This window comes from Sceloporus occidentalis, unplaced genomic scaffold (genome assembly GCF_023333645.1).
Source record: "Sceloporus occidentalis isolate IW3139 unplaced genomic scaffold, rSceOcc1.0.p SCAF_87, whole genome shotgun sequence".
Lineage (NCBI taxonomy): Eukaryota > Metazoa > Chordata > Lepidosauria > Squamata > Phrynosomatidae > Sceloporus > Sceloporus occidentalis.
Window position 1 is genome coordinate 924,400 of NW_028317067.1, and position 20,705 is coordinate 945,104.

At 44.6% G+C, this 20,705-nt stretch overlaps 2 protein-coding genes across 2 annotated transcripts; both read right to left on the bottom strand.

Moving 5' to 3' along the window:
- Positions 1 to 2,020: 2,020 nt before the first annotated feature.
- Positions 2,021 to 6,407, bottom strand: LOC149284861 (WD repeat domain phosphoinositide-interacting protein 4). Its single transcript, XM_089496099.1, has 10 exons — positions 6,359 to 6,407; positions 5,899 to 5,973; positions 5,721 to 5,825; positions 5,321 to 5,417; positions 4,829 to 4,923; positions 4,069 to 4,148; positions 3,781 to 3,989; positions 3,594 to 3,695; positions 2,439 to 2,584; positions 2,021 to 2,130 (listed from the first exon to the last, which is right to left on the bottom strand). The coding sequence occupies exons 1-10, from the start codon at positions 6,405 to 6,407 to the stop codon at positions 2,021 to 2,023; spliced, it is 1,068 nt and encodes a 355-aa protein (XP_089352225.1).
- A 2,063-nt stretch (positions 6,408 to 8,470) lies between these two features.
- LOC149284862 (G-patch domain and KOW motifs-containing protein-like) lies at positions 8,471 to 20,379 on the bottom strand. The gene is given in 11 exon segments (XM_089496173.1): positions 8,471 to 8,599; positions 9,057 to 9,142; positions 9,349 to 9,418; positions 9,720 to 9,792; positions 10,234 to 10,437; positions 13,651 to 13,820; positions 13,916 to 14,120; positions 14,418 to 14,524; positions 14,834 to 14,964; positions 16,115 to 16,275; positions 20,231 to 20,379. Coding segments are annotated over 11 exon segments (1,485 nt in total).
- Between the last annotated feature and the right edge of the window lie 326 nt (positions 20,380 to 20,705).

Below are 20,705 nucleotides of genomic sequence, written 5' to 3' on the forward strand. Positions count from 1 at the left end.
ACTGACGTTGGCTTTTTAGCTTTTGATCAGATCGCTGTAGCTCGAGTCCTCCAGGCGTCATTCATAACACGAGATGGCGCCCCAGGCGGACAGAGCGTCCGGGCGCCGGTCTGTATTTATACTTCCTCTGTGATTATATTTCCTCTGTGTGAGGGCGCTGCTGCCATTCGTTGCAATGGCGGAATCAGCACTCCAGTTGTATCCTTTTCGTGTGACAATTAGTGAGCCTCTCTTTCTCTTTTGTGTGCTTTGGAGGTTTTGCAGTTTAATAATTGGACAAACATGGAAATATTACCGTCCTGTAACTTATTCTGCGATCCTTTCAGCCTCACACATGGTTGATTCTGTTTAATGTTTATATACTGACCGCATGTGTATAACGGAAAAGGTTTGGTCCCAAGGGGACATATGTATGTATGTATGTGTGTGTGTGTAATAGGTATGTGTATGTATATATATATATATATATATATATTCATTACTTATGGCGAATGTATACTGTCAGGCTGCATCAAAACCCTACAGAACCCAGACTTTATAGATGTCCTTACTATAAATAATATGTATGTATGTATGTATATATATATATATATCATATGATAATTTGTGTGAATCACCGTAACATAAGATTCCACTTCCTTAACATAATGTATATAGCGAGCTTCGTGTGCCGTTCCCGTGCCCCAGAGAGGCTCGGATAGCCCACGACACCTTATGCCCCGATGCGGAGCCACGGAGAGGGGGTGTGAGCAAAACCCTGAGCGTGGCGGATGACGGTTTACTAGTGTACGTCGCTCCATACCCCTAACTGCACATCAGCGTATCCATCCAATAAATAGCTTAAGTGACAGTCGTGTATATAGGATGCGATTGCTTCTATATGATCATTATGATCAGTCTAATACCTGATGTACTAATAAGTTCTAAGATGTGTTTGTTTTATGTTTATGAGATGTTTTTTCATTTACTCGTATGTTTGTTGCAGACGCTGGAAAGCGGATGAAGCTCGTATCCTGCGCGTGTCGGTCAGCTCCTTCCTGGAACACCTTTCGCTTGTGCTGCAGACCATGGAGAGATTTGGTCCTCCGGTAGCTGACTCCTGATTATCTACACAAGTATCATCTGGCCCTTGTACTGTTATTTGGGGGGGGGGGGTTACCTGTTAATTGATGAATTTCTATTGGCTGCAGTTTGATGATCAGGAAAAAGGACATATATATATATATATATATATATACACCTACCCTGTTAAAACTTGAGCAATATTTTTTGTGTCTGTTCACCAGGGAGGGTTTCATCCATAGGCACATACGTGGCTGTAATGTGCTTGATATAATCATCTAGAAGAGTTTCAGTTCAATAAGGTGCAGAGACCGTGAGAAATATGAATACATTTGTTGTTTATTCATTTTGTGTTTGGATTTCTGTGTGAATTTGATTTCCCTCTTGGTCTTGTATATTTTGTATTTTTCTAATTCTTCTTATAGTTATTCTAACAAAGCTGCCATGGCTACGGGGATTGCAGATTTCAGAAGGATGCACCGTCTTAAGAGTATAATATTTTTATTATATTATTTTGCTTTCTACAAAAGCAAAATCTGAGTTCTTTGAGGTCATTGATAATGTCCCCTCCTCACCTGTGAGGCTCTTCATAGTCTCGTCACTCTTTAGTGAAGCACCTTAGCCAAAGTTGGGGGATCCTGAAAGTCACAAGTAATTGAGGAGAGACATTAAGAGACCCGTTGAAGCAAGACGCTTATTAACATATCCTTAGTGCCGAGGCCCACCTCACAGTGAATATATTACCACCGCGCAAAGATGTTCAGGACGAGTACATTATATACACGTTATCATTAAATTACATATATTTACAGTAAAATGCACAATGCAGAATACTTGTGGCTGCTTTATCACTATTCCAAACAGTAATTCCACTCTCCGGCACACAGTTGGATGGTTATCCCCCACTGAGTGTCCTCCACAAACAGGCAGCGCCCGCTCACGGTTATCTGGAAGCTTGTCAAAAGATGTCATCGTCACAAATGTCCAGGTATACATCAAAGGCTTCACGGTTACAATTCCCCTCTGGGGTGAAGACGTATTTGTGAAATGTTCCATCCACGCAGACCGCTGAGGAGGAAAGATGCAGAAATAAGAAGTCTTGCGGATACTCAGGGTTGCTCTTAGCAGTAACTATTCCATAACAACTCTCTAGGACATCGAGTGTGTCTCGTTGTTCTATAGCCACTCGAGACTCTCGGGGGGCTGAAGAGCTTCCAAAGAGCTCCAGTGGGTTTATCTTTTGAAATGGGCCAAGTTGACCCTTCTTAATCCATTAACATCTATTGACTGCTGAGACATAACGTTACATGTTATTGAAAGGTGTTTGAGAGAGCAGGGTTGAATTATTGGAGGCTTTATATATTTGCATGTCTTACCTATAACCGAGTTGACATTTTTGGAGGTGTTTTTACCAAATGCGCAGATACAAGCGGATTCTGCGGGGACCGTGAAACTCGCTAAACTCCACTGTGAGTCCACATACTGGCCGATCATGGGGCCGACCTTCCCAACTCTTGCCAAGCTAAAAACCAAAAAATGAAGAGATGTGGGGGTTACATTATACTCTGCAGACGGGGTGACAATTGAATACAATAATTCATGTGATAAATATGGATTCCTTATACACATACCGTATTGGCTCGGATATAGGCCGCGCCCTAAAAGTTAGGTGCTTTTTTTTTGTAAGAAATTTTTTTCTTTAAAAAACACTTAGTGGAACACTCTGCCCTCCCCAGATATGCTGCCACTCTGCCCCCCCCCGAGATATGTTGCTACTCTATCCCCCCGAGATATGCACTCTGCCCCCGAGATGTGCCCCCCCCCCCCCGAGATATGCTGGCACTCTACCCCCCCCCTGAGATATGCTGCCACACTGCCCCCAAGAGGTGTCCCCCCCCCACCTACTGGTGCAGACTCCCCGGGGTCTTGCAGGGCCGGCGGGGGACAGCTACGCAGTACGCGGATTCAACTTCCGGTGATTCCACCGTTGGAAGTGCCGGCAAGGAAGATTGTTGACGTACATCGCGCAGACGTTTACCGGCTGCGGCAATGCAAGCGTTAACAACCTCTCGCTGCTGGCACGTCTGAACGATGTGCTTTAACAATCTCCCTTGCGAGGACTCCCCTCGTGGGAATTCCCGGCAAGGAAGATTATTAAAGCACATCGAGCAGACGTGCCGGCAGCGGGGGCTGTTTATGCTCGCATCGCCGCTGCCAGTGAACGTCTGCGCGATGTGCTTAGACAACCTCCCGTGCCGGCGCTCCCCCCGTGGAAAGTGCTGGCAGGGGAGGCTGTCTGCATGTCCCGGGCGTCAGACCCCGAATATAGGCCGCACCCCCACTTTAAAGACTTAAAGTGGGGGAAAAAAGTGCGGCCTATATTCGAGCCAATACGGTATATGGATTGCTAAATCTGTAGGAACCGTTCTATAGGTTTATGAAGTAGACTTTATTTAAAACATTATTTTTACAGACCTGTTACGGCAGAATTACTGCGTATAAACAAAGTACTTTGTGATTGTCGTACGTACGCTGAACGACGGTTCAATTTAGTGTCCTTAAGTGCAAAGATGTGCACGGTGCCTTTGTCGCTGGAACTGCACAGGAAGGAGTTATCGTGGCTGAAACTGATACTGAACGAAAAAGTACAACGTTAATAAATCAGACCGTACAACGCACTTCATCCCCACCGCGGTAATGTCTACGTATCACACTTACCAGTATAGAGTAGCAGGGTCTGTTCCCCGCCGTAATTCCACCAATTGCTCGCGTGTCTGGGTGTCGAAAAGTCGGATTAGTGTCCCCTTGCGCGAAGCCGATGCCGCCAGCGTGCCCTGCTGGTTGACGGCCAGACATCCCAGCTCGCTCTGATGGGCGTTTATTGTGAACGGAGCAGATGAGCTGCCTGGCTTCGCGTTACACAGATCCTTGAGCGTGGAGAGCAGATATTTAAACGGTTGTCAAATCGTATAAGTTTCACGAGTATATACGGTCCTTTGAACTCACCACAAGCTGCAGGCTGCCGCACTTATGTCCCGGGAAAACCAGTAACTGCTTCTCCATACTGGGGCAGAGATCACACAAACCTAAGGACGTTCACATAATCAGGCAATGAATGCAAACAGCAGCAGAGCTTTCCGGCTCCCATAAAGTGGTCCATAGGCACCAAGGCCGGTCCTACCATATAGATGGCCTAAGGAAGACCCTTGGGATCCAAAGACTGTCTGCTTAGAATATATTTCAGTAATATACAATCGGAGTTTTATTATGTGTTATTTAGATCCTAAAGATATAGCAAGATATTTAAATAATGTTTGACCGAGTCAAGTCATTTTAAGCTCGGAGATAGCATTGTATTTTTAAAAACATTTTTTATTGATGCTTTCTTCCATTCTTACATCCCATAGTCCCCTTCAGCAAAGAGCTGATGCGATATGGTGGTCTGGCTCAATATAGTCCATCTTAGCTAAGGCTGATGGATGAAAGATATACTCCTGGAGAATATGGCCATATTTTCCCTTCTATTTTAAAAAAGCCATTATATTCTGAATGATGGGGGCGATGGTCTATAGCATATCAGCTGCTGAAATAAAAACGCTAACCGTTAATTGGCACAGGTGTTGATACCTCTAGGATAGTTGGAAAGGTGAAAGCATTAATGTGTATAGCAAAGGAGCATATTGCCAACAGAAACACTAAAAGCATCATATTATCATTAATACATATTACAGCGTGTGCGGCTTTCACAGCATCAGGAATATTGTACCTTTGGGGTTGTCTCGTGTGTCAAACTCAAAGAGTTTGGTTGGGTTATCGGGGAACGAGTAAACGTAAATCCGATTCCTCAGCACAATGATGATCCTGTAGGATTATACGAGGTTAGATGTTATATCACACGGAGGTACGGGCGTGAAGTCACTTAATAAGGAGAGCACTGGAGTTATCTTATTACTCCCCCGACAGATTATAACGTATAAAGATTTGTTTTCAAGGGAATGACGGAAATATATCATGGGTATCAATGGTAACTACTTCATACATAGGATTGTGTCCCATGGTTACCTATATAGGTGGTAGTGGCTAATACAGCGAGGGAATTTAAACATGTATGAGATGGGCCGGACGGCTCTTATCCATCGCTAAATTCCATGTTTCTTTTGATCTGTATACCTGTATACCTTAAGAAGCGGTCCCTAGCGGAAGGATATTGATGTAAAGGAATAGAAAGAGTTCAAACGTTAGGAAGTTTCAGACTCACTTGTCAGATCTCAGGCAAACGCTTAGCACGGGTTTAGTGAACGTAAATTCCAGGACAAGTTTATCCTTCCCTTCTCGGGAATCATCCCAAACGAGCACTGAACAAAACAGGCCCATTAATACAGTAGAATACAGTATCATTAATAAATTACATAAAACGCGTCAGGCAGTGTAGATTCCCCTATTCAGGGGGGGGCTCCCTGCCGTGTTGCCATTTAATTAAATGCTGAAACACGATCAATGAAGCCATTATAATTGTTGGGAGTTTGGATTTTCAGTTCTAGTAGTGCCTACTTGCTGTGCTTTAGTCTTTGCCAATTTTGATGTATCCATCGGGGGATTAATGTTAATTATCACGCGCATTACAATACATACGGTGGCTTGAGCGTCCCTTTCAGTACCTGAGATGTCGGAGAATTTGGGGTTACTTCCGCCACCCACCAGTGCCAACAGATTACACCGGTGCAGCATCTCCGCCTGGCCGACGCTGCCCACCTGCTCCACGTCTACGAGATAATCGGCAGCGTGAGAACCTTTACACGGAGACCCCAAAATCCCTCGCTCACCAGGATTCCTTACCGAGGTGTCCTTTTTCCATAAGGGGTTCAATGTTGAAGATCCTCACCCCCGTCTCCATAGCACAGCAGAAGCAACCTATAGCAAAGAAATCAGAATCGTTATATCTGTAACAACATCATCATCAACCGGAACCCGCAGACGCAGGGTATATTAAATTAAAATGAAAATAAATTTAGCATAATCACAGGCTGCGGGTGCCAAATACCGACCAGCGGAACGGCTGCCAACGCATCGGGTCGTCAGTCTGTCAGATCTAGTTTTGCCGGACACTTACAATGCAGGGACTGTAAGAAGCGCTGCGGGAATTGTTGGCGCTATATATATGTAAGACAATGATAAATGATATAATTGGCCTCTTATGAACTGCAGCAATGGGCTATAGCCCCCCCCCGGTTGCTGAGCATGATAGGAGTGGTAGTAATGTCACGGCAGGGCCTTTAGTCGCGGTATCTTCACTCACTCTGGTCCTGGTTGAACCTCAGCCCGTTCACGCCCCGTTGTTGTGTCATGGCTCCCACCGGCCGAGTGCCCAGCTGCCAAGAAAGACATAAGATAACGGTGACTACTTCTAAACAGCCCCCCCGCCGAGCCGTCACCGCTTCACTCCAACCTACCTCTGTTATTGTCTCTTTACTTCCGTGTTTACATGTTAGCGGAGCTGAGTTCTAAACACCAGATACAGAACTCTGTCCACAAAGTAGGAGGCGGCCATTTTCCTGGAGACAAACTCCGTTTAAAACCCATGTGGTCGACTCCCTTATGATCTCGCTGATAGAGGCTGCAGGGTGTTTGGAACTCGGATACTGACAGCACACACCGGAAATAATGAGCTATGAGCTAACCGTTCTGCCATCTTAAGTATGGGAAGCAGCAAGCAAAATAAATGACGATGTTGATGCCAACATGAACATTTAAAAACAAATATTTGGGAAATATAGGAGATTGTGATGTGAAATCCTTCTCTATAAGAAAAACTTATATAATTCAACGAAGTCATAATTTTGTGTACATGATGTTGATCGCAAGCTCTTTGGGGCAGGATAGGCCTGTGTTTATATCAGTATAATCAGTGTACAAATCATCCTCTTTATGGGAGGCTCAACTATGAAACACAAACTACATCTTCCCCTCAAGATCGTAAGCTTGCGGGCCGGGCTCTCTCCACCTAATGTATCGGTTTGTCAGACGCCTTGAATATATGTATTGTATTACACGCTGCGTAAATCGCTGGCGCTGTACAAATAAAAGATAATAGCAAGCATAATGGTGCATAAAGAAAAGATAGACAGATAGAAGCACATGTATCGTCTACTCAGGCCTGCAAATCTGAATTTCAATCGCTTTGAAGCCTAATAACAGTTGCCCAAAATCAGCCCTTTGAAGAGCGGACACACAGTTTGTTTGCGGACCACCGTCAGGACCCTGGACAGACCATAACACTGGCATACCCCTAAGACAGGTGTTATTTTATTATCCATGACCTGGAAACTTGGACAGAATAGATTTTGGCCACCACCAAGCATCCCAAACAGTATATAACTGTAATCTACGACCCAAATCCGTACATAGGTCCTCGCTTTGGCCGTGATACCCCAACACAGGTCACGGCTTTCAGTCGGAAGCCAGTCTCCCAGGACGGCGACAGTAACGAAGGTCTGATTAGAATAAAATCCTATTTCACTGGATGTGGTGCAGCCCCGACTGCCTTTGGACGTGACGGCCATTAGAGGGTGATACAGACTTCCACATATATCCCGTGTAAATATGCGTGATATGCGGTGAGCAGTGTACACTCATGTGCTAATTGCTATGGTATAGATGCCCATACAGTTAGAGCACATACCTGCATGTCTGTGACCGTTGTTGCATACCAATTGATCATTTAAATACGTGTACAAATTAGACACGACTGCAACATGCTAAATACTGTGCAAGTACACGCCCTTTGTAATTTGGTTAGTCAAAAGGTAAATAAATTGTGCTTTTAGGTTACATAAAATTTTAAAAAGTACAAAAATAAAATGATAGCCAGTATATTACAACAAGGAATTCTTATTGAAGCCGCTTATCTGGTAAGTTTGCTCACTTCTTATATTAAATGGGTTAATAAACCATTTCCCCCGCATGTTTTATGTAAGTGGGATTGTGTGAGCATCCCTGGATACATTTGAGAATCTTTGTTCTATACAAAATGTAGCCTTTGGGTCAGCCTTAGCTGTCCAGTCCCTGTACAAAAGGGGCAACTGCCCTGGAGCCAGGCTTACCTTTGGGGCTCGCAGCAGCTGTCCTTAGAGCCCCAGGTCATGCGCAACATCAGTGCCCTCTGCAAAGAAGGTATAGCTGCAAGTTGTGGTGCAGAGCAGGGCAGGCCGCTGGCAGAAAGTACAGCTTTGGTTTGGGGACCCAAACTTTTTGCATTCTGACTGGTCACCCATCATCTCATCCCTTTCAATCAGTGCCACAGTATTTTATACCAAATGTCATGTTTATTTACAGTCCTTAAATAAAAGGCATTCAGGATAAAAGTTCTGACACTGTACAAAACTCTGCTCCACCCCAAGTGTGCCCGGCTTTAGTCATCTCTTTCCCCTGCGTAGTGACATATGACATCATAGCTTAAGGTTACGCCTTCCTCGTGATCCCCTTGTAACTGCACCAGAGCGTGGCACTTGTGCTTGTCTCTATGCATAATTGTCCCAACCTTCAAAATGAAAAGAAAGGCAAGCAGATCAGACATCACATCAAACACAATCCACGGCACTATGGTCTGGATGTATGGAAGTGGGTAAGCTGGCCCCGCATAATGCAATGTGTGAGAGGATTTAAGAAATCTCATTCACTTGCCTATACATTACTATACATTACCAGCCAAGCTCTTTCTGCAGCACAAGCTCACAGGGGCTCTTCATAATGTAAAGTGACCTGAAGAAGCTGAACAACTTTAGTGAATAAACCTCCAGGCTTATATCCCACAGCATGGAATATTCAGGAGATGTGACTTTAAACTCAAGGACGAGCCTTACAGGAATAGTACACTAGATTTAATAAGATTTAAAAAAAAATATTTCACTACTTCCCTAAACTTTCTTCTGCGTGTGACCAACAGAAATCCACGCTTTACCGTTTCTTTGATATACATATATACGGGCAAAACATACCTGCCCTCGATGCTTCCCCAGCACCACCATTACACGATCTCCCTCCTCCTTGGGTATGACTGTTTCCAGCATGTCCTGCTTAATATCTAGATGGGAAACCAGTTCATTAGTATCACAAACAGATCTGAAATGTCTAAGATTAAATACTTTTTTGGTATTACTGTTCACTAAAACTTTATACACAGTAACGATTGTTGTTAAAGCCTACGTTTATACAAGGCTGGATTAGCTCATTCCAAAGAATAATTTGGTTTACATTGTAAAAAGAACAGATTCTTTTGTTTTTACTCACCTTCTAGGATGCGCCCACTTTCTGTCCGGCACACGCAGCTCTGAGGACTCGGGACGTCTTCTATCAGCACCTGTGTGAAAAGCGTCCAAGTATAACTCTTTTAGGTGAAAAAAAGGCACTGTCAGGTTACGATGCTTTAGGCAATATTTTTAGGGGTGCTGTGTGAGTTTATGGGGAGGAGTTTAATGGTAACCACACCCAGACACACCTTATTCCTACCAAGCTCCACCTACTTTTATATCCCTCAAATGCCTTGCCAATCCTATGCTGAACCCTTCATCTGATGACTGCTGGATAACAGTAGCAGGTTGCAAATAACACTTACAGTTGCCAATCTGTGGTAGGTGGGGGCGAGTTTTGTGTTAATTTACCTTAGAGTTGTAATATTTTCCTCCTTTATAATGCTTGTCAATGAATCGCACTTTCAAATCCCGACGAAGCCAGCTGAAAAGAAAAACAGGGAACAACAGTAAGAGGCGACATTTTTTTTTTGGCTGAGGACACGTCTCGGCAGTGTGCCCAAGCTGCAGTGATATACTCCCTGGGAGCCATAACAGCACTTCTCTTTTAATCAAATCATATATTACAAATAAGTCTAGAAGCCTGGTGTGCATGAAGTTTTCCAAACTGTGTTAAATATCACGTGTGTCCCCTGTAAGGTCTGATACAGATAGATGCCTCAAGAATCAATGTGTAAAAAGTCACTGGTAACATCCGTGGTATTAAACAAACAATGGGAGAACCGCACGTAAAACCCGATCCATCAAGCCTACATGGATGTTTTGAAGAACAAATACATTTTCACTATTTAAAGTAAATAAAGCGGATGGGCCACATACTTCCGGAATCAGGTTTTCAAAAGGGCGATTCCAACATAGTTCTCACCTTGGAGGCTCCTGCCTGGTTTTCTTCTTCTCTTTCTCACGTTCAGGACTCCTCTGTTTTGGTCTCTTGTGTTTGTGGCCGGAGTCTCCGTTCCGACTTTGCTCCCTGTGTTCATCTCTGCTTCTCCTGTGTTGCTCCCCTTCTTCTGATTCCCGGCGTTGCTCCTCCTTAGCTTCCTCGAGATCTTTTTGTCTTTTAGCTTTACTCAACCGACCTTGGTGGACACAAAAGAAAGGTCTGCCTTAGTAACTGCGGGCTCCGAATATAAAGACTTAAACACTACAGGTTATATGTGATTTTTCACGTGATACACCATGATGTACGCATGTAGGCATACCCAAGAACTCTCAGCTCATTATCAGGCATTTGATCTTAAAATAGAGGTGCAGTCTACCCCACCGACCTGCTGAAAGATACATCCCTCAACAACTATACAGAGAATGAGGCTTCTGTTGGAATGAAGTCCCCAGAAATGGATATTAATAATTGGTAGAGATGGGGAGAGAAAAAAAAATATATAAATAAATAAATAAAACTACAAAATATGGGTGTGGAATCTTTTACGATAAATAATATGTTTAGGACATGACATTCAAACAAGCCTTCAACTGGCACAAATAATGCCAGTTACTTAACTTTTCCATTTGCAATTGGTGCCAAGGTGCAAATCTGATTGGGCGATTGTGATCGCTCTCCCCGTCCAATCCACGGAGGAGGATTAGAGGAGATCTTTTGTTTTTTTTGGGTTGATGGCTTCTTCATTTAGTTTGTTGCATTTGAGGGAAAGGGGAGGTATACCTTGTTGTTCCATTTGCAACAAAAATAAAGTTTTGAAAAGCAAAATTTAGTTTTTTTTTCCAGTTAATTATTTTTCTGATAATTTCAATTTTTTCCTGTTTTTTTTCCCCATGGCTTAAAAATTTCCGGAATTTTTACATCTCTAGTAATAGGTCAGGATTGATGAGTAAAATGTAGGTACCGTTCTTGTGCGTATTTAATAATACTAACAACACCAATGGTTAACATACATAAGAGATGTCTTTACTACACGACGTTGTGATTTATGCATCTGACTCCCAGTAATAATTTAGAGGCAATTAACAATTAATTATGTGAGATAATTGCTTAATAACTATTTGCAACTCAAACAAATACTATCTACCTTTTAAGATGTTGAAAGCCAGGTGGCGACACAATTTCCTTTGCGCTCAATCTGGAGATCTCTTGTTTTGTGCAGCATAAAGCTGGATTATTCAATCTACCTACCGGGCAGCAGCCATGTTAATCAATAACCCGTCGGTAAATATGTATCTTAGTAACCAAATAATTAGACTTTTTAACACTTTGCAGGATACACACAGCAGAGTTAATTGCTTTGTCTGTTCTTATCGTGAACCGGAGGTTGGGTGGAGAAAAGAGGTGCAATCAAAACAGATGAGGTTTTAAAGCAAAAGGTAACGTATGAGGCTACGCCATTCTAAGGTGCGAGCAGCGAAAAGGACATTCAATGAGCAATGAAAGATCATCCATGGTTTGCTTCGATGTCACACACTGTAATATATTATATTCTTCATGAAGAATTCTGGTGAAAAAGCCATCCCTCACTCACAGGTGCTTCCTGTGCATTTGGACTCCATGGCATCACTGAACCCAGCCGCATCCAATCCATATCAACCCACCACTCCCTCCATCGGATTTAACGGGGGACTAATCAAAAAATATGCGATATACCGTATTGGCTCGGATATAGGCCGCACCCTAAAAGTTTGGTGCTTTATTAAAGAAAAATTTTTTTTTTAATAAACATGCTGCCACTCTGTCCCCCCCACCCCGAAATATGCTGCCACTCTCCCCCACCCGAGATATGCTGCCACTCTGTCCCCCCCGAGATATGCTGCCACTCTGTCCCCCCCCCCCGAGATATGCTGCCACTATCCTCCTCCTCCCCCCGAGATATGCTGCCACTATCCTCCTCCTCCCCCCGAGATATGCTGCCACTATCCTCCTCCTCCCCCCGAGATATGCTGCCACTATCCTCCTCCTCCCCCCGAGATATGCTGCCACTATCCTCCTCCCCCCGAGATATGCTGCCACTATCCTCCTCCTCCTCCCCCCCCGAGATATGCTGCCACTATCCTCCTCCTCCCCCCAAGATATGGTGCCACTATCCTCCTCCTCCCCCCCGAGACATGCTGCCACTATCCTCCTCCTCCCCCCCCCGAGATATGCTGCCACTATCCTCCTCCTCCTCCTCCTCCTCCTCCTCCTCCTCCCCCCCGAGATATGCTGCCACTATCCTCCTCCTCCTCCCCCCCGAGATATGCTGCCACTATCCTCCTCCTCCCCCCCCCGAGATATGCTGCCACTATCCTCCTCCTCCACCTCCTCCCCCCCGAGATATGCTGCCACTATCCTTCCCCCCCCCCGAGATATGCTGCCACTATCCTCCTCCTCCTCCTCCCCCCGAGATATGCTGCCACTATCCTCCTCCTCCTCCTCCCCCCGAGATATGCTGCCACTATCCTCCTCCTCCTCCTCCCCCCGAGATATGCTGCCACTATCCTCCTCCTCCTCCTCCTCCCGAGATATGCTGCCACTATCCTCCTCCTCCTCCTCCCCCCCCCGAGATATGCTGCCACTATCCTCCTCCTCCCCCCGAGATATGCTGCCACTATCCTCCTCCTCCTCCCCCCAAGATATGCTGCCACTATCCTCCTCCTCCTCCCCCCGAGATATGCTGCCACTATCCCCCCCCCCCGAGATATGCTGCCACTCTGCGCCCCCCCCCGACTTACCAGAGCAGACTCCCGGGTGTCTTGCGGGGCCGGCGGGGGACATCTACACAATACGCGTATACAACTTCCGATGTCGGGACTCAACGGATGTTGTATACGCGTATTGCGTAGGTGTCCCCCGCCGACCCCGCAAGACACCCGGGAGTCGGCTCTGGTAAGTCTTGGGGGCAGAGGTAAAACGCATCGTGCGGACGTTCACCGCTGCCGGTGAACGTCTGCACGACGCGCTTAGACAATCTCCCGTGCCAGCACTCCCCCCGTGGAAAGTGCTGGCAGGGGAGGCTGTCTGTGGGGGATCTGTATCCTGACCCTGCTGCCTGCCCGGCGCCCGGAACTGCATGTCCCGGGCGTCGGGCGCTAGATCCCGAATATAGGCCGCACCCCCACTTTAAAGACTTAAAGTGGGGGAAAAAGTGCGGCCTATATTCGAGCCAATACGGTATTTACCAAGACACCCTGTTAGGGGTTAATACTCTCTGATATACATGTACAACGAGTGTGCACACTTACGCAGAGCAATCTTGTGACCTTAGCTCGTGGTAGCTGTCCTAATCTATGGTGGAAGCACACAAATCGCATTAAGGGTGTGTGCTCACACCCTTGCATAATTTTATTACTTTACTGATTGCCATGCAATTTTTATATTCTTTTTTACTCACTTAGATCCTTTGCATATGTTTTGTATTCTGAACTGCTGACCAATCGTAGGGCGAACTGAGACACGGTGACCACATTTCCCCCGATGGCGAGCTTCACCATAGCTCTAGCATTGTCAGGGTCAATGCCCTCCACCTAAAGCAGATACGGAGGTGTCAGTGAATGAATGCTTAGGAGACATACACAAAGCCAGCTAGATACGAAGGCTATAACAAAGGATTAACGCCTACCTTCCCATAGAGGTTTTTGTGTGCGCCACTCTGGATTTCCACAGAACTTCCCGGCCCCAGGCCTTTTGCTTCTTCTTCTTTTGGTTCTTCTCCAGGTTTTAGGGGTCTGCGTGGCTTCTGTGGCTCCAAGTCCTGAATAGCAGATCTGTCGGCTCCTAAACCCAATCCTTTTGGCCGCAGCTTCTGCTCTAATGGCTTAACGTCTCTAGAAGAAATACACAGACAGTTTGTTAGGAATTTAAACTAAAAGTAATCCGTCAACAATATAGAATCTACAGCCATATCCAATATTAAAACGACCATACAGACGCGGTCATTAAAGAGTTACTAACAGGCTAATTCAGGAGCTAGTTATCAAATCATAGGACATAGATAACACAGTATCCGAGCAATGATTCTCATTCACACGTTCAAACCAGTGACTCCAGCTTATTTTTGGTGTAATATTCAAAGCCTCATTAAGTCAAGACAAAATCTACTTGCCAGCAGACCTTACACTCACTCTTTGAAGGTTCGTCCGATTCCCTCTCCTTCTTTCCATCCCATGCCCCTCAGCATGGCCATCCCGTACTGCTCCACAGGGACCACCTCATAGTCTGCAGCCTCTGCCTGAAAAGGGAAACGGCAAACTTTGGGTAAAAAAATAAGAATATTACATACATGTGTGTTTGTGTGTGTATAAACGCCTACTAGCAAATGTATAGATCAAAATTCCCGAGATTTTACTTTATCTCCGGCAACACAATTACTGACAACATATATGTGCATATAAGCTATAATTCAAATCAATGTGTCTGCCTATATAGCTGCAGCAAAGTATGGATGACAAGGTGGTCAGGACATGCACGCTATAACCTGTCCACAGCTGCATAAGGACAAAGGGCTCGGAAGAATTATTTTATTCACAAGGGGACTTACAGATTCTGGCCGGAGACGAACATCCACTTTGTCGCCGTCTTCGTACCCGTCAGGGACCCTGTTCTGCATGAGCAGCGGGATGCTGGAGGTCGGATTCTCCTCGGAATCATTCTCTTGGGATCGCCGTGATTCTAGGGGAACCACATGTTGCTTTACTTTTTGGAAACAGACAGATCTTTACCCATTCTTACATCCCATTACTTAGTCACCTAATACCTACAATTACATCTTGATTGTTAAAGATAAGCCAAGAGTCATAGGAATTGTAGGTGAAGGGATGTTGGCTAATGGCCAACCCTGCTTTATGAGCATACTGAATATCATTTTAGAGACTCTGTAGGCATAAGCAACAAGTAAAATGTTTAGGGTTACAATGTCACATAAACAAACACAGGGCTCGCAAAATTTCACCGGCTCCTTAACCCCTTGATGACAAAGCCCGTACATGTACGGGCTAAAAATGCATTGTTTTCAATGGGTTTAGGGACCGCCCATTGTCCTTAAGGGGTTAATAAATGCTGTCCCAGCGAGCCCTGGCTGTCATATAAACATGATCTTGGTTATAAAAGTCTTCATTCTGTTGATGTAGAAGTCATTAGTACACACGAGCATTCAAATATTTTGCTTATTTTTAGATTCTGGGCACTATTCTTGACATAAAAAAAACTCTCTGAAAGCCACTTTGGTTCAACGTATGCAAAAAGTAACCAAAGATAATTTGCATTAGGACAGCAGATCAGACTTTTTACAGATTACTCAAAACTAGATAACTACATATCGAATAACAAGGCTGTAAACAAACACCACGCTGCGTTTATAATTACTATTATTCATTTTAATCCTGTATCGGACTCCGGCTAATGTGTTAAATATACGGCCAGCCGCCTATGGAAAGCGAATGGTCAGTGAGATTTACTTCAAAATTGCGTTTAAAGCCTTTTTAATATCAGGTTTTAATAGGCAACACGTGACCTTTGCAAAAGTTCTCCTTGAACTCTTAAAGGCAGATGGGGTCTTCAACGTGACCTATTAAGAGACAAACTTTTTGTTGTTGCAATAAATAGAACATTTAATATGATGTTTTTACTGTTACATTTAAAGCGGATTAAAAACAGCCATAGACGCTTACCTCGGATGCTTAATTCCTGCAGCGCGTCTCGTCTCCAGAGATGGACGCAAACGGATGTTTTTTTTTAACTGTAAATTATTTACTATTAATAAAGTCTGACTGTATGTTTTATTGATTACTATTTATGAGTCCCTTAAGGAGTTGGTATTCACCTTGAATCAGCTCCTGCACAGCTTGTGACAACACAGCATCTTCTTCGGTCTGTTTCGGGTCTCCATCCTGAGGCTTCTCCTGAGTCTTGCTTGGTTGGGACCACCGGTTTTTCTGTATTAGGGGAATCACCAGAGCCTTGGCAGCCGGCGCAGGGTTAACGCTGAAAAAGAAACCTGTGATTAGACCTTAGACGAGTAGAAACCTTGTTAATGTACAGAAACTATTCACAACATTTAAAACACGGCTACGGGACTTTGTATAATATGATAGTAAGGCTGACTTCTCTCCATACGTTGAATATTCAGCACTTTTTAATAATATTTTTTTAATAATATGTAGAATATTTAAAGACTGTATCCTGGCACTTCCCTGTATACCTATTTAAACAGATAATATAAATATAATCAAAAATGAAAAAAAAATATATATATATATATCTGCTTAGCAGCTATACAGAACACAGGAAACGGTTTAGCTTCTTGATGTCACTTCCTGTTTTCTCAACTAGTTGCCCCGTCTTAAATATTCGCTAGATATCCTACGTAGAACGGGAAGTGCCATCTAAAAACGCCACCTTTAGCAATCAAAATAGCTACAACTTTACCGTTACGTGGCCAATCATTTAAAGCACCAAAAACTATTCGGCTTTGGCCGTTCGCAACACAGAAACAACGGCCGTTTGTTTCATTGTATAATTCTGTGGCTCCTTGGGTTATGTCTGTGGCCACAGCTACGACTTAACAAGATCTGCTATAAAAACAGCATCTGGAAACGGGCTGAATTCTACGCACAATTGAATGATTTTTAAATGGAGTTGCTTCCTTGGAGAGATTACATTTTTTTCTTAGACGATTATTAACATCAGAGGGTGCCACGTATTTCGAGGTGAAGTCGAGACAATCTGCACAACGTACAAGATAAAGCGCTCAACTATTCCACCGCCTGCCAGCCGTTTAATGAGTCGGGGCTGATTCCAGCGACAGACTCACTTTGCTAACTTATCTCTGGCCCAGAATAACTTCTGAGTTGCTCCCGGGTCAATTTAGTCCTTTTGACAGGAACAGTAACTGGCGTACAAAGCAGTCTGGGGAGGGCGACTTCCCTGGTGCATAAATATCTCAGAAGTGCTACACTGGAAATAGTCAGTAAAGCCTTGGATCCAACCAGCAGAATGTGAACGTAGTTAGCCGAACCTCGTTGATGGGGGGGGGGGATCATAGGTATCCCATGGTTTTTAAACTCATGATGCATCCTTACTAATATATGCCCTACTCTGGCTCTCGAAATGAACGCATATAACCACAACTGATTTATGTTCTGCGTGACATCACATTGCCGGGAAGGCAAGAAGCTTATCGGCAAAAATAGAACAGGAAATCAGCGGTCAGGCAGGTCTTCAGTACAGATTCTAAAGGAATATTACGATAATCTCGCTCATCCATTACTTTAGGAACTCCCTGCACTACATTGCACAATTTAAAGTTGATTATTTGTTTTTACACAGACAAATATTTGTAGATTTTATTAGCCAGGCAGTGTCTGAGACAACAGCTCTGAGCAACTTGTGAGGAACAGGGATTTGAGTCCTCCCGGTAAAGGGCAGGGCAACGTACACCTTGGAGCAACTTGGCCTGGGGAGACCGATGGCTTTGGTGCAAGGAGTAAAAGGTCTGTAGGAGCAACTCTATTGGTCGGCGGCAGGGGGCTCTTCTAGCATCAACCAATGAAGAGCAGCTGCCCTTCATTGGTTGATGCCAGAGGAGCCCTCCTGCCGGGAGACCAATAGAGTTGCTCTTACGGACCTTTAAAATCCTGGCTGCAATTGGCACCTGCTGCTAATTGTTACAGCTAAAATCGGCAGAAAACGAAGAGAAACACTAATACGAAGAACGCATACGAATATTCGCCCAAAAGGAACGCAGGAACGGGAGAATAATTTGTGGAATGTGAAGGTTTTTTTTTTCCTGAAGCGAACACAAAGACTCGGCCGGCGCCCAAGTCTAATATTTACGCTCTGCACAAAGTACTCAGAATGGCAGTAAATGCAAGCCATACCTTAGGGAAATACGGCTCAGTGACTCCTTGAGTTTATCAAGCCCCCGTGTGAAGTGTTCTTATGTTAGCAAGCACCTTATTGCATTGCAGAACGTTATACAAAACTGTTAAGTCCTCCATGCAGCCCCACCTGTTTAATGGTGGCAGATTCTTTAAAAAGGTCCTAGTGTCTTCTTTAAGGCTGCCAGGAGGACCCCCGGGCTACAAAAATGAATACAGGGAGATGACTTAACAAGCCGCGTAACAAAGCAACATGCAAAGTGTGGTGTTACCCGTGTGACACATGCAGGCTTTTTAGTTTTGCTCCCGGTTACTGTAATATTCGGTAATAACACCTTGTGATGCATTTCTGTTGACTCTAGTGACACGATGACACATGAGTTGGCTGGAAGCGCAGCGGCAAAAGCTTTTACAACAAGGAGAAGAAGAAAAGATTCCGCAAGCCTGAGCTAGAACAATAATCAAGCATTGTTTGCCCTTCTATGTATAAGAGCCCTTTGCATCTTATAGCCAAAAACCCATCTTGTGCCTTTGCTTGATTCCCGCCTGTCTCTAAGCACCCCGTCACCATTTTCCAGACTCCTAGACCACCCCTTAAAACTGGTTTCATTCACATTAAACCGCGCGTGCTTGATTATTCCAGTAAAGTTGTGAATTGGAATATCTAATATCACATTTGTTCACCGCATTACACCTTAAAGCTTCCGCACCTCCAGGGAAGAATGGAAAGGAGAAGCGATCCCAGCTTTGAGCTCTTCTTCAGGTGTATTGGGACACCTGTCACATCGCAATGTCTGATCCACTATATGTTGCCATGGCGACTTGCTTCCCGAGATGCTTCATGCACTGTGCAAATAAACGTTCAGCGCTCCAAAATATGTACAAAGGAGGTGTTTATTGCAACACGGGTGGCACCATTCCAACTCACCAGGGGTATGTGTCACGCCATGACTCCTGGCGAGCTGAAACGTTGTCACCTGTATTACATTGAACACCTCCTTTCCGCGGAATTTGGAGTGCTGAGAGTTTGTTTGGAGATGGAGAGTATTATATACAGGGGATGGGGTGGAGTCCCTGCCATGGCACCAAACTGACGCTGCCGGTCGGTCGCATCTCCTGCATGGGAACGGATCTAAGAGCGAGGGAATCATGCAAAATGTACATATTTTTGGGGGGAATCAATCTATGCCTTTGGATGAAAAAAGCAGAAACAGCAAATACAAGGTATTACTAAACATGCATACGAATTAAAGAGCATGTGTAGGCTGGGGTATGCCTTTCAGAGTAGGGGGTATTTTATCTTGTGGATGTGGTAGGTGGCAGAGCTAGTATAGTATAGTATTCCTTTCTCTTCCCGCTGCTGCACGGTTCAGCATAACGCGACATCAGAACCCTAAGCAGCCAAATGGATCATCAAAAAACGGCAGAGCGTTTCCCATAGAATACTCTGCACAGCCAGGGGGTTGCAGGTTACAGGTCTTCTAAAAGAAATGTCACAGCTCTGTGTTTAAAAATACTTTTCAACTTATTCATAATACATCGGACAGTCAGATCATACATTTTCTGAATCTCTGGCAGCCACTCTTTGAAAGTATCGTCGTGCTTTAAGCATAATATACATCTACATGGCTAGACGTGGAGCAGATTGCCGTAATGCTCATGTCCGGTCAGTTGCAGGCTTTGGGGCTCAGTGGCCCCTTTCTGTAATTCGGAGCCCGGTGGCCCCTCTGTCCACATAGGGCAGGGTAATGGGAGGTTACGGGGCGGTGGTACGGGGCAGGGGCCAGCACCGGGCCCCTGGATTTTTTTATGGCAGCCTTGGACGCAGGAAGAGCCCTTCCTTTTAGTGCTATGTATAGATTAACGAATGCCCTCTACAGAGATGCTCGTCGTTAGGGTGACAGCACTAGTGGAGGTGGGAGGAGAGTTGGGATAGTAAATTGGTAACTATGGTTACCCCTATACATATACATGTTCCCCATCACACTTACATTGGATGTGTGTATTTATAACACAGACATATTAGTAAAGTATGTGGCTGGTAGACAGCCCTGTGTTACCTGAGCAACTCCTTCCCTTCCGCCCCGACCAGATACTCCCGTTTATCTTCCTCCCGGTTCCCGAGGTCCGCAGCCGAGTCGAGTTTCTTTTTAGAGCTGCGACTGAACCCAAATGAAATTGGGGCCTGAGACGAACCGGTAGCAGCCATTGCTTCCTCGGAGCCAAATCCTCCTGGGAAAGCGCCTCACGGCTGAGCGCACAGCCTGCCGTGAGGTGAGCTCTGGCGCGCTGCATGCTGGGAAGTGTAGTTTTCGGCTGTAGTACTGCATGGATGCAGATTATTGCAGAAACAAGGCTACGTTATGATCAGAGCAGCTTCAGTATTCAGTATCTTTATTAAATCTACTCATTATATACGAGCTTTTATATATAACTACACTTACATGTGTATAATTAACTTAACAGAAAATATTATGTTCACTTAACACCTGATTAATATTTTAAATTTAAGTCTGCACATGTGTGTAATTGGAT

What these genes read in the sequence shown, in the direction of transcription:
- LOC149284861 (XM_089496099.1), bottom strand. Translation starts at nt 6,407, where the DNA reads ATGACACAACAACGGGGCGTGAACGGGCTGAGGTTCAACCAGGACCAG. An exon ending in GTTTGCCTGAGATCTGACAA is followed by an intron (nt 4,924 to 5,320) that starts GTGAGTCTGAAA and finishes ATAATCCTACAG; the next exon opens with GATCATCATTGTGCTGAGGA. An exon ending in CACACGAGACAACCCCAAAG is followed by an intron (nt 4,149 to 4,828) that starts GTACAATATTCC and finishes GAACGTCCTTAG; the next exon opens with GTTTGTGTGATCTCTGCCCC.